A 14,556-nucleotide genomic window follows, 5' to 3' on the forward strand; every position below is an offset into this window, starting at 1 on the left:
TTTATTCCAGTGCTTAACCACCCCCACAGTTAGGAAGTTTTTACTAATGTCCAACCAAAACCTCCTTTGCTGCAATTTAAGTCCATTGCTTCTTGTCCTATCCTCAGAGGTTAATGAGAACATAACCACCTTTTATCTACTTGAAAACTGTTATGTCCCCTCTCCTGCTTCTCTTTTCCAAACTAAACAAACCCATTTTTTTCAATCTTCCCTCATAGGTTATGTTTTCTAGCCCTTTAATCATTTTTGTTGCTCTTCTCTGGACTTTCTCCAATTTGTCCACATCTTTCCTGAAATGTGCACCCAGGATTGGACACAATACTCCAATTGAGGTCTAATCAGCATGGAATAGAGCAGAAGAATTACTTCACATGTCTTGCTTACAACACTCCTAATACATCCCAGAATGGTGTTTGCTTTTTTTGCAACAGTGTTACACTGTTGACTCATATTTAGCCTGTGGTCCACTATGACCCCCAGAACCCTTTCTGCAGTACTCCTTCCCAGGCAGTCATTTCCCATTTTGCATGTGTGCAACTGGATTGTTGCTTCCTAAATGGAGTACTTTGCATTTGTCCTTATTGAATTTCATTCTAGTTACTTCAGACCATTTCTCCAGTTTGTCCAGATCATTTTGAATTTTAATCCTAGTCTCCAAAGCCCTTGCAACCCTCCCAGGTTGGTATCGTCCGCAAACTTTATAAGTATACTCTGTATGCCATTATCTAAATCATTGATGAAGATATTGAACAGAACCGGACCCTGAACTGATCCCTGCAGGACCCCACTCATTATGCCCTTCCAGCATGACTGTGAACCACTGATAACTACTCTCTGGGGACTGTTTTCCAACCAGTTTTGCACCCACCTTATAGTAGCTTCATCTAGGTTGCGTTTCCCTAGTTTGTTTATGAGAAGGTCACGTGAGACAGTATCAAAACCTTTGCTAGAGTCAAGATATATCACGTCTACCGCTTTCCCTCTATCCCCTGTCAAAGAAAGCTATCAGGTTGGTTTGACACGATTTGTTCTTGACAAACGTATGCTGACTGTTACTTATCACCTTATGTTCTAGATGTTTGCAAACTGATTGCTTAATTATTTGCTCCATTATCTTCCTGGGTACAGAAGTTAAGCTGACTGATCTGTAATTCCATGGGTTGTCCTTATTTCTTTTTTTGTAGATTGGCACTATATTTGCCCTTTTCCAGTCTTCTGGATTCTCTCTCGTCTTCCATGACTTTTTGAAGATAATCGCTAATGGCTCACGTATCTCTTCAGTCAGCTCCTTGAGTATTCCAGGGTGTATTTCATCAGGCCCTGGTGACTTGAAGACATCTAATTTGTCTAAACAATTTTTAACTAGTTCTTTTCCTTTTTTAGCTGATTTCACTGGCATTCGCTATGTTGGTCATCCAATCACTACCAACCTTGGTGAAAACCAAAACAAAGCACCTCTGCCATTTCCACATTTTCTGTTATTATTTCCCCCACACATCCCTCACTGAATAACGGGCCTACCCTGTCATGGGTCTTCCTCATGCTTCTAATGTATTTGTAGAATGTTTTCTTGGTTACCCTTTATATCTCTAGCTAGTTTGATTTCATTTTGTGCCTTGGCTTTTCTAATTTTGTCCCTGCATACTTGTGTTATTTGTTTATATTCATCCTTTGTAGTTTGACCTAGTTTCCACTTTTGTGGGAGTCTTTTCTGATATTTAGATCACGGAAGATCTCCTGGTTAAGCCAGCATGGGCTCTTGCCATACTTCCTATCTTTCCTACATAGTGGGATAGTTTGCTCTTGTGCCCTTAATAATGTCTCTTTGAAAAACTGCCAACTGTCTTCAATTGTTTTTCCCCCTTAGTAGGTAAGATCCCATGAAAAGCAAGTCTAACAACCTGAGTTTGCTAAAGTCTGCCTTCTTGAAATCCATTGTCTTTATTTTACTCTTCTCCCTCCTACCATTCCTTAGAATCATGAACTCTATCATTTCATGATCACTTTCACCCAAGCTGCCTTCCACTTTCAAATTCTCAACCAGTTCCTCCCTATTTGTCAAGATCAAATCTAGAACAGCCTCTCCCCTAGGAGCCTTCTCCACCTTCTGAAATAAAAAATGGTCTCCAATACATTCAAGAACTTGTTGGATAATCTGTGCCCTGCTGTGTTGTTCTCCCAAAAAAATGTCTGAATAGTTGAAGTCCCCCATCACCAAGTCCTGTACTTGGATGATTTTGTTAGTTGTTTAAAAAGCCTCATCCAACTCTTCTGCCTGATTAGGTGGTCTGTAGTAGACCCCTACCATGACATCACCCTTGTTTTTTACCCCTTTTATCCTTATCCAGAGACTTTCAACAAGTCTGTCTCCTATTTCCATCTCCACCTCAGTCCAAGTGTATACATTTTTAATATATAAGGCAACACCACCTCCCTTTTTTCCCCTGCCTGTCCTTCCTGAGCAAGGTGTACCCTTCTATACCAATATTCCAGTTATGCGTATTATCCCACCAAGTTTGTGATGCCAGCTATGTCATAGTTGTGTTTATTTACTAGCACTTCAAGTTCTTCCTGCTTATTCCCCATACTTCCCGCATTAGTATACAGACATCTAAGATTTTGATTCCCCCCAAGTTCTGTTTTGTCTCTCCCTTATCCCTGCTATAACAGCCCATGCTCCCCCCAAATTCTGACTTCTCCCAGGTCTCCATGTTTTTGACTTTATGTGGGCTTTGCTCACCTGCCCCCTTCGAACCTAGATTAAAGCCCTCCTCATTAGGTTAGCCAGTCTGTATCCAAATATGCTCTTCCCCTTCCTTGATAGGTGAACCCCATCTCTGCTTAGCAGTCCTTCCTGCAACAGCATTCCGTGGTCAAGGAAGCTAAAGCCCTCCTGATGACACCATCTTTGCAGCCAGGCATTCACCTCCAGGATATATCTGTCTCTGCCTGGGCCCTATTCTTGATGGAAAGGATCGAAGATACCACCACCTGTGCTCTCCTCAACTCCTTCACCCTTACTCCCAGAGTCCTGGAGTCACTTCTGTTCTGCTGAGGGTAATACATAAAATGATGGGGTCTAAATTAGCTGTTACCACTCTAGAAAGAGATCTTGGAGTCAGTGTGGATAGTTCTCTGAAAACATCCACTCAATGTGCAGCGGCAGTCCATAAAGCGAACAGAATGCTGGGAATAATTAAGAAAGGGATAGATAATAGGACAGAAAATATCATGCTGCCTCTATATAAATCCACGGTATGCCCACATCTTCAATACTGTGTGCAGATGTGGTCGACCCATCTCAAAAAGGATATATTGGAATTGGAAAAGGTTCAGAAAAGGGCAACAAAAATAATTAGGGGTATGGAACAGCTTCCGTATGAAGAGAGATTAATAAGACTGGGACTTTTCAGCTTGGAAAAGAGACTGTTAAGGGGAGATATGATTGAAGTCTATAAAATCATGACTGATGTAGAGAAAGTAGATAAGGAAGTCTTGTTTACTACTTTTTATAACACAAGAACAAGGGGTCACCAAATGAAATTAATAGGCAGCAGGTTTAAAACAAAAAAAAAAAAGGCAGTATTTCTTCACACAATGCACAGTCAACCTGTGGAACTCCTTGGCAGAGGATGTTGTGAAGGCAAGACCACAACAGGGTTCAAAAAAGAACTAAATAAATTTATGAAGGATAGTCCATCAATGGCTATTAGCCAGGATGGGCAGGAATGGTGTCCCTAGCCTCTGTTTGCCAGAAGCTGGGAAGGAGCAACAGAGGATGGATCCCTTGATTACCTGTTCTGTTCATCCCCTCTGGGGCACCTGGAAGACAGGATACTGGGCTAGATGGACCTTTGGTCTGACCCAGTAGGGCCATTCTTATGTTCTTATCATTAGTGCCCACATGGATGAGAAGCATGGGGTAGTAGTCAGAGGACCGGATGATCCTCGACAATCCCTCCATAATGTCTCAGACATGGGCCCCTGGCAGGCAGCATACCTCCTGGGATGTCATGTCAGGGTGACAGATGGGTGCCTCCATCCCCCTCAGAAGACAGTCACTAACCACCATTACCCTACGTTTTCTCTGGGAGTGGTGGTTGAAGGCTTCTATCAAATCCCCCCCTCACTCATCTCTTCTGCAGACTAAATAACCCCAGTTCCCTCAGCCTCTCCTCATAAGTCATGTGCCCCAGCTGCCGAATCATTTTCGTTGCCCTCCGCTGGAGTCTCTCCAATTTGTTCATATCCCTTCTGTAGTGGGGGGATGGGGGGAACCAAAACTGGATGCAGTACTCCAGATGTGGCCTCACCAGTGTCGAATAGAGGAAAATAATCACATTTCTCGATCTGCTGGCAATGCTCCTACTAATGCAGCCCAGTGTGCTGTTAGCCTTCTTGGCAACAAGGGCACACTGTTGACTCTCATTCAGCTTCTTGCCCATTGTAACCCCTAGGTCCTTTTCTGCAGAACTGCTGCTTAGCCAGTCAGTCCCCATCCTGTAGCAGTGCATGGGATTCTTCCATCTTAAGTGCAGGACTCTGCACTTGTCCTTGTTGAACCTCATCAGATTTCTTTTGGCCCAATCCTCCAATTTGTCTAGGTCACTCTGGACCCTAGGTATCTATCTTTCCTCTCACCTTAGTGTCATCCGAGAACTTGCTGAGGGTGCAATCCATCCCACCGTCCAGATTATTAATGAAGATGCTGAACAAAACAATGATGTTATACTCATATATGATTTACATGCAGGGGTTCAATTGCTAACATGCTAACATATATGGAGATACTACACATAATAGCTTGGGGAAGTCCCTGAGACATGGATGATGGTGATTAACAATGGCTTTGGATGAGAACTGTACTATATTACAAAACCACGACAAACATGTATGTGAACTCCATGTCAGAAATCATGCGTGCAGAAGGAGGCTGTAGAATTGTCCCATTTTAAAACAGACCTATCCCCAGCTCAAGCAGAACACTTTAGCAATGCAAACCATATTTGTAAACCAACATTTAAAAACAGTCACATTCATTAACAAAAATAGCAGCGATATCTTTTCTTAGTCTCTTAGAAACAGAATAGTAGATTTTAAAAAATCCCATTTAGTATCTGGTAAAAATATTTCCCATTTGTGACTTTAAAAGTATATCAAGATTTGAGGCATCAACAAAGCTCCTTTAAAAAATTAGAATCTTGTTGGACACTTATCCTATCACATCACTTTTATTTATCTGTAGTTATTGAACAAAGTAGTACAACATACATGACAGACAGGAACAGCTGTAAGAACAGGAAAGAACATTTGAGCAAATGGAAGGCAAAAATTGCCCTAAATTGCTTTACTTTTTTGAATAACTTCAATGAACGAAAAACAAGAGTTATTATAAGCAGCAGTCCTTGGCATCTTTAACTGTACTCCTGGTTCTTTAGTAAATATTCAGAATAAAGATGTTAAATAAGAATATATTTTTATCTCTGATAAGCTATCCATAAAATATTAGGAAACATGTTTTGTAACTTACCAGTGCAAATACTGACAGGCCAATATTTTTCGAGATCACTGCCTGGACTAAGGATGTTCCATATGAAGAAATATGATAATGATCACTTGCACTGGCATTGCTAGATTAGTTGATTTCATGCAGGACTATGATAAAAATAGAAAAGAGTGACATCACGCAACATGCAGCCCTGCATTTCCTTTACGCTGACAGTGCTCTGTACAATCTCCTAGCTTTCTCATTGCCCCCGAGTTGCCCCGCACCATGGAGCAGCAGCCACAGGAGCCCCCCGGAGTCCCTAAATTTTAGTCATGGGTATTTATATAGAAAAAGTTATGGACAGGTCAAGACTATGACTTTTTGTTTATTGCCTGTGACCTGTCCATGACTTTTATGAAAAATACCCATGACTAAATCGTAGCCTTATTCATAATTAGAGTTTGCAATTTTGAGAACCCTAATTCACTGCCACAGTTAACTTTTATTTTGAACATTATATCCTATGTCCTATTCCTCCTGTTAGGGAGGACCTGTAGAGATTGTGCTTTATGGTTATTGTGGGGAGGGAGGGTCAGAATTGGAATGGAGAAGTTCCACTCCACATTTCTCCTACTGTTTGCAGATTTTCTCACAGGTAGATATGGACAGTGCTAACCCATTTTGTTAATGCTTCCAATGTAAGGTTAAATAACCTATTATCTAGTGCAACTTAACCCACAGACCCCACTGGAAAACAGTACATCCAAACAGGTTCTTTAATTTTGCTTCTCTCAGTGTTTCACTGACAGCAGGCAAGTTTCCCATCATCTCAACAATGAGATGAGCAGGTTTGCCAACAGATCTGGAAATCTGTTCAAATACTGGGCTTGATCCTAAGGGTCTGACCAAAATGTGCCCTAACACTGCCCCAGTACATCTTCAGCCGAGTGGGTGGAGCATAGATGTGGATATAGGGTTAGAGTGGATTGGTGCTTGAACTTCCATTAAAATGTCCCAGTATTTATGGTATTTTATTTCTTGGTTTCTTTTTAAAGAATTCTACTAAAGCTGTTTTAAAGGTTAATAAGTCTCCATCTAAACAGTCCCTCAGCTAAGATTTTTGTTTGGAAATGGCACAGCTGACAGACTAAAATTCAAAAGTTCTTATAAAGGCCTAGTATGATGAAGTACTGCAGTAACAAATATGCAGCCTATTTCTGGAGTAATAATAGAGGAAACTGTCTGCTTCTAATATACTGTGAGAACTTCTAGAGAGGGCAAGTTAATAAATTACTTTTGTAAATTTCAAGGTAATTAGGTAACAATTACTAATCTTACAAAGATTACCTGAACTGTATTTATAGGCACTGTTTGTTATCTGGCATTTTGGGGGACTGAGGAGTACTGGTAAGTAAAAAATTCTGGTTAACTAAGAGGAGGGAGTTTGGGTGTGGGAGGGGGATCAGGGTTGGGCCCCGGGAGGGGGTGTGGGCTCTGGGAAGGAGTTTGGGTGTGGGAGGGGGCTCGGGAACCGCAGCCAATGGGAGCTGCAGAGCCACGGAGCACCACGCAGAACCGCCTAGCCATGTCTCTGCCTAGGAGCAGCAGGGGCATGTCGCCACTTGCAGGGAGCTGCCCGGATCCGCTATCCCACGCCCCCTCCCAAACCCCAACCACCTACCCTGAGCCCCTCCCACACCCAAACTCCCTTCCAGAGCCTGTGCCCTGCACGCCCTCCTGCACTCTGAACCCCTCATGGGCTGTTCCTCCACCTAGGAGCAGCAGAGACATGTCGCCGCTTCCAGGGAGCCACGCAGCATCAGGGAGGGAGCCTACCGGGCCCGCACCAACCGGGCTATAAAACCGACTTTCTATGAAGATCGAAAATGCTGGTTTATAGAGCTTTCCAATTGGTAAAGTGCTGGATAACACAGCTTTTACTGTATTGTTACAGTTCATGCAGTTTCTCTCTTGCAATATTTTTAGGAATTAGCAAATCTGCACTTTTAAAGAAATAATGGTAATAACCCATGGAAAGTCAATATTTAAAGGATACTTGATAGCACAAATGCATTTTGGTTTACGAAGAACTCAACAAGAAGGTATAGTTAAGATATTGTAAGTTTATTTTACAAAAAAGTATATAAAGAAAACATCTAATTTTGTAGAATTACACTTTTTAATGTTTACACTGTTACAATGATGTTTGTATTTCATTTTTAATGACTTGTTTAAAATGACAGTGATTATACTGACTATATTTCAAATAGGGAAAAAAGCCTTATTCCAGAGAATTTGTATTAATATATTCGGAGAAAATAAAAATACCATAATTAACCTCATGTTTTAATTAACCCAGGTGGTTAATACCACTCAGTAAAGAGTTTAATCACATAGTTTTAGATCTTATAACATTTTGAAGAAACACTGCCAAGATGTTGTATAGTATAGTTAATATGGAGTAATATTTTTAACTTCTCACATATCAGAGTAAAGAATAACAGAGCAAAGGCTATATACTGGTTGCCACAAAATTCAGTGATCTAGTAAATGGAAATATGGTCATGGCTAAACTTCAGAAACAGTGGAAGTTTACACAACTTGTTTATTTCTAGCATATTGAGAATGAACTCTGGAGCTCACTGTATGTATTTTCAGTACATTTAAAGATATTCTTGTAAATCTAAACGCTGTCTCATGGACTATAACTTTATATGCATATCATAGTAATGGCAGTGAAATTATTGCAAAAATTAATTTTCATAAATTGCCACACTTCTGGAAAGTGAAGGAACTTTGGCTGAGTCTTTCAAGCAATGTTTGTTTACCAGCTGTTTCAGTATGATTTTTAAATACAATTCCCTATAAATTCAATCTTGCTATAAAAAAAGTCATACAAGTCAGACATGAAAGAAATTTAAGAAACCAAAAACTAGTAGCAGAAAGGCAACATTAACTCTGAAATATCATCAACTGCAATCACAATATCAAATTGTACATTAGAAAACATTGCACATAAGCATTCCATCATAAAAACAGTACATTTTATATATATTATTCCAACCCAATTTCAATAATAGCTCTGCTACAATACAGTGATGTATTCTTCAGGAAACAAAAAAAATTCAGTTTTCCACCCCTTTTAAATTAATATTCCCACTTTCTCTCTCAATTTATTTTTACTGCAAGTGAGAAAATTTGCTTAACATTTGGATTAAAATTCCTCATAAACACGACTTTCAAACAATTTTAAATTACATTTTTTTTAAACCTTCAGGACAAAAGGCTGTCAACCATAATAGACACATGGTTCATCATCACTTATGTCTGAATCATCTTCATCCACTTCTCCTTCAATGACTGATTTCTTCCCTTTGCAACATGACACAATTAATCCGATTAAAAAGACCTGTGAATTTAAATCAGTCTAATATGTATTACTGTATCTCACTTAAGAATATGAAAACGATGCATTTAAAGTTAAATGTCACAGTCGTGATGCAAATATCTGAGTTACAATTTATGTTAAAGCATTCAGCTTGATTTGTTATGATCTCTAAATCAGATTACTTACTGCAATGAATGCCCAGTTCCCAAAGTAATAGGCAGCACTGAAGAACCAAAACTTATGAAGGAAAAGGTATGTCCGAGTAACAGTGCACTGATCTAAAATAAAGCAGACAAAATGTGTGTATTTCATGGTATAGCTGTAATTAAAGAAGATTTTACTAACAGTAAACTGATTATTAAAAATATTGCAAAAATCTACTACTTCACTCAAAATAGACCGTCTTCTCTTAAAGATACAATGATATACAAGCTAATTATAGTTGTGGAATAATTTGTTCTGAGGAAACTAATTAGAAAGAAAATAATGGCAGTTACGCAGAGAATCACATAGACTGTCTGAAAAAAAACCCCCAAAACACATTGGTTGAAACCATACATGTTTGCAGGCTCAACCCAAAGTTGATTTTAAAAATTCCAGTTATCTATTTGAGTTCTGCTATAGCAAAGACATATATGAGAGGTTATATGATCCAAGAAAGCAGAGGGATCATTGGGACTAGAAATCTGCCACCAGGATTGATTAAATTCCCACCATCCCTCCAAACAACATGGTAGGTTTTAAGAATGCTCAGGAAGCAGATCTGGAGGAAGAAACAAAAGGTGAAAGTCATGGATTTTTTACATGATTTAACAGTGTATCAAGTGTGTCTTGATATAGAATTAGCCCTTTACAGCCTGTGCAGACCCTAGGTGGCGAGCAAGTAGGCCTGTGTGGGAAATCCTAAATCCGCAACACACTACATTCTAAAAGAAACACAGAAAGACATACGTCCGGTTACTGAACAAGTTACTTCCACGCATAAAACTGTAGGCAATACTGAGGCACTCTCTTCTCATGCGTGTTGCATGAACTTCTTGCATCCTGTCTTAAAGGTTTGCAGGAGTGGGGCTTAAGTTAAGCATATGCTTAGCTTTACTCATGCTAATAAGCCCACTGAAGCCAACAGGACTACTCACATGCATAAAGATAACATATGTGTCTGTAGGATTGGGGCCTTGGACTGATAGCTCTTCACGGTGATATTGTACTATTACTAATAAACAGTAACGAAAAAAAGCAATTTTCATATGGAAAAAGATTCTCTCTATTACAAATATTTTTTTTGAGGAAAACAAAAGATTTTTGGCTTTAAGTGAAGGTATCATTTAATAAAATTATGAATTTTCCCTACAAGTTGTGTCATGAACTTATGTCTCTAAATTAGAGAGCCAAGAACAGAACACTGGAAAGAGAGTCAGGTATTAAAGCATTGGCTTCTAAGGTCTGGCTGAAAAACAAACACGATTCTCTTGCTACCTAGCTGTTGCGTAGGGAAGATGTAATGACATTCTCTGTATATTTGCTCACAAATTCCCATACATTCTGAAACAGAAAAAAAACTTCTGTGACTAAGATGTGCACATTATTCTGAAATCTTAGCACATCAGGGATGCACTGCACATCAAAATAGCAGAACTATTAACCAGTGTAAAACAGGTTCTTCCGTAAAGAAAGCTGTTCATTCTTACAAGATACAAGATTTGCCATTCCTGAAAAACAAAAAAGTTGGAATTGTATCCGTTTATTTATATGGATGTGAAAATGTGACTACCTCTAGTGTTTATTTAAGCTGTGTACAGCAGATGCAGTACTAGCGATGAGTCATAAAAGTAATAGACATTACCCCATTTTTCTGATTTTATAATGTGTTAAATTCTTAATAGGATTGCCCACAAGGGACTGCATAATAGATCCGCTATCTTCTACTGGTCCCAAAATGCTGCAGAAGGTTTATTCAAATGCTATTTATTTCCGTTAAGTCACCAAAATATTCACTTTTCATATATAAGCACTTGTGTTCTTGCATATCAATTTTTTTGTTTTTAATTACCAAACCCAAGTGAATTGGAATTCCCAAATTTTCAGCAATTGACAGAATTGGATGTAGTGGTTGTCTGAACACATTTGTTCAAAGGGTAATGCCATTTTTGATACAATTTTTAAAGGTGACCATATTTCCTAGAGATGAGGAAATTCAGCATGTCCATTCCCTGGGAACAGAAAGTTTTCCACATCACAGTAATTCCAAACTTTTCAATTCAGAAATGTCAAAGTGTTTCGTTTCAACATTTTGATGGAAATGAAACACAGACCCCGAAACCATGAGACACAGACACCTTAGCATAGTTAAATGCAAAGGCCACAACTTTTTAAAAAACTTTTACTTAACTGGGATAATCATTCCAGAACACTCACCAGGCTTATTCCACTGTGGTGCTCAATGGTCACTAATGCCCCCAGTATACTATAAACCTGAGGCAAGTGTGAAGGCCATGCTCCCTCTACAACTTTGGGCCTGCCGAGGGACCTTGATTTAGAGCAGAGTCCCAACCTGCTTTCCAACTTCATTTCAGAGGTAGCAAAGCTAAGTTGAAGGGAGCCATAGGCTACACGAGACATAAGAACATAAAAGAGTGGCTATACTAGGCCAGATCAAAGGTCCATATAGCCCAGTATCCTGTCTTCTGACAGTGGCTAATGCCAGGTGCCCCAGAGGGAATGAACAGAACAGATAATCATCAAGTGACCCATTCCCTCTCGCTCATTCCCAGTTTCTGGCAAACCCCCTCAACATGCAGTGCAGTGCTCAGGACTAATGCTCAGGCAGGCCACTGGATTACAGGAACCTCAACAGGACCCCTGCTAACCCACCAACTGCACTGGAATCTGCAAAATTGTAATTTAAACCCCTTCTGGGTGCCAAGTGGAAAATGAAAACCCATACAGTAGTTTGTTGTATGGGAAAAATACCGTCCAGGCCCCAAAACTAGCAATCAACCGAGCTCTTAGCACCACCAGAATTCAGCCGCTAGATTAAAGGTGAGAAGGGTGAGGCTGCAACAGGGAACTCACCATGGTTACCCTCCCTTGTCCTCCACCAAATGAGAACCAGTCACCCAGCCCTAGCACCACCTCCATTGTCCAATGGCATCAGAAAATGCCCTGGAGGCCCAGGCCTGATCCCCAGCAACCTGCAACATGAAGAAGGCAGGGGGTGAGGAAGAGAGAAGAGATGCAGCTGCCCCACACACTAAAGGAAAGGGAGAGAGAGGAAAGAAGAGGGGGCATACAGAATACTGCTTCAGCTACTCCCAGTGGAGATCTCTCTCTCCCCTAACCCCAGAAAATGCCTCTCCACAGTTCCAGATCCCATCAAGACTGCACCCTGGCCAGTGGGATGAGCAGTTAACAGCAGTTTAGAACCCATATAATGTAGTCCACCCTTCTTCCCCATAAATTATACGAAAGAATAAATTCAGATTGATTTTGTGCATTTTATTCTGAAAACTGAAGTAATGTGAAATCACATGTAAAAGCAGCATATTAAAGAGAGTCACCATGTAAGTGAGAACAAAATGATCAATACACACACACACACGTTAGTTATAAAGCAACATGCTGAAAGATATCATATATGCACATATTATTCAAGAGAATTTTTGTGCAAAATTGGGTAAGAGTGATCAACATTTAGTCTACCACCAGAGTGGTATGTTCTCAGAGTGGCATGTTAGCTCATTAACTGATAAATGAAAGGGAATGACTATTTTAAGGTAAAAGGAGATTGGAATGAACAGAAGGAAGACAAAAAGGGCAAAAATGAAACAAATGAATAAACTGCGATTCAGTAGGTGGCGCTCTTCCTTCTGATAGTGAACCTAGGAGTTAAGAAAGGCTGTTGAAGTGGTTGTCTTTCACAAGATTCATAACAGAAATCCTGGCCACTTGTGGATGTAAAAGATCTTGTAACATTTCTCATGGAGTGTTATACCCACTGAGTAAGGACAAATATAACCTCCCTGGAGATTAACTCTCAGTAGTGTGAGGAGAATCAACTAAACCAAAAAGATTGTAGGACTGCTCCCCTGAATTGGGCATTTGATCTAGAAGTCAAGTCAAGAAACTAATATTGTGGAAATGTATGAACCCAATTCCAGGGAGCAGACTTGCATATCTCAGCAGATAGGATCCTGACATATCCTGAAGCAGCTTTGGACCCAGTTGATACAATACATCCTAAGATTTTCAAGGGCTGAGAAACCAATGCTGTCATGACAAATTTGTAAACAAAGTTTACTGTTTCCCTCCTGAATGTTTGTCCATATACAACAAATCTCAGATTTAAAGAAGTTGTAGTCTTACCTAAATAATAACTCAAAGCTCTTTTAACATCTTGCTTGAAGTACCTGGTGCTCCCAGGCAACAACTCTTGCTTAAAGTAACATACATGTAAACCAATGGACTGGGATTATACAGAATTCAGAGATCACAGTACTTAGAATTTGGTAATAGAATGTGGGAGTAAAGCTAACTTGCTCTTGTGGAACATTGTGTAAGGAATATTGGCCTTATGGGCTGCAAGTCACTGATTTTCTAGGCCAATGTTATTGCTGTGAGAAATGCAATCTTCAGAAAAAAATTACACCGTGAACATTTTCCCAGAGTTTCAAACAGAAGTTTAATAAATTTGGCAAGAACTAGATTTAAACCACAAGACGGCATTGAAGGTGGGAAATAGTGAAGTAAGCATTTCAGGACTCTTTGGATGACCAAGTACAAAAGATTATTGAATAGGAATGTGGCATACATGATTGCATCTTTGTCTGTGCTCAGTACAATTTTTTTTTCCCGAATAGGTCAGGATAACATATGAATACTGAAGTAACTCGTCTCTGTATTGTCTAGAAAGGTAATCTCTCCATTTCCGCTAGATAAATTTGTTTGGATGCTGAAAAGGGAACCCTGCTGCCAAACCTAGGAGATCTAAATGCCATAATTGAAGAGATCAGTTTGAAACTATTAATAGTGCCCAAGTTTGGTCCTATTTTCTATTCCTGATGACTTTTGAAATTGGGGCTATTGGAGAGAATACCCAGGTTATAGTCTAGGGAAGTTGCATTGGTCAGGGAACCAAAGCCACTTCCTCCCCAGAGCACAATTTTAACATGTCATTTTCATTTGTTGCGAAGAGATACCTCGATATAAGTTTTTATGTATGCTGAAATAATATATGAAAGAGTCAGAAGTACCAAGCCCTTTAAAATCATCCCTGTTGGAAGTTAATTTCTGCTTACACTGCCTGCCAGAACATTGTCCTTTCTGGAAAATACATGGCTATAGCAATTATTGCTTTCCAAATAGTTCCAGCTTCATTTCAGAGGGTGAACTCAACCAAGAGTAGGAATTTGTAGAGGCTATTCAAGGGACAACTAATCAAATGCAATGGTTAGGTTTACTGGCATCATAATCCAGACAATACACAAGCACTATGAAGCAAAGCTATGGACTAGATAAAATCAGAGTCAGCAGTCTACTGTACTGACAGGTCAGTAGTTATCTGTTTTGAGGAATAGCGGAGTCTATACATTTACTGCACCCATGGGTTTGCCTATGGATGAAGTATAAAGAATTAGAGGGGAAAAACAGGAACATTCTTTGATGAAGGCAAACATTTACA

General features: G+C 39.7%; 1 protein-coding gene across 6 annotated transcripts in view; it reads right to left on the reverse strand.

Moving 5' to 3' along the window:
* Positions 1-7,591: 7,591 nt before the first annotated feature.
* Positions 7,592-14,556, reverse strand: part of LMBRD1 (LMBR1 domain containing 1) — a 235,113-nt gene continuing 228,148 nt past the window's right edge. For all 6 annotated transcript variants that reach the window (XM_043542453.1, XM_037894279.1, XM_037894280.1 and 3 more), the window contains 2 exons: positions 9,063-9,154; positions 7,592-8,897 (listed from right to left, as the gene is read on the reverse strand). In XM_043542453.1, coding sequence (XP_043398388.1) covers positions 8,778-8,897; positions 9,063-9,154 — 212 coding nt within the window. In that variant the 3' untranslated portion in view covers positions 7,592-8,777. The remainder of the gene's footprint in view (positions 8,898-9,062; positions 9,155-14,556) is intronic.

The sequence above is a fragment of the Chelonia mydas genome, chromosome 3, assembly GCF_015237465.2.
Source record: "Chelonia mydas isolate rCheMyd1 chromosome 3, rCheMyd1.pri.v2, whole genome shotgun sequence".
NCBI classification, from domain to species: domain Eukaryota; kingdom Metazoa; phylum Chordata; order Testudines; family Cheloniidae; genus Chelonia; species Chelonia mydas.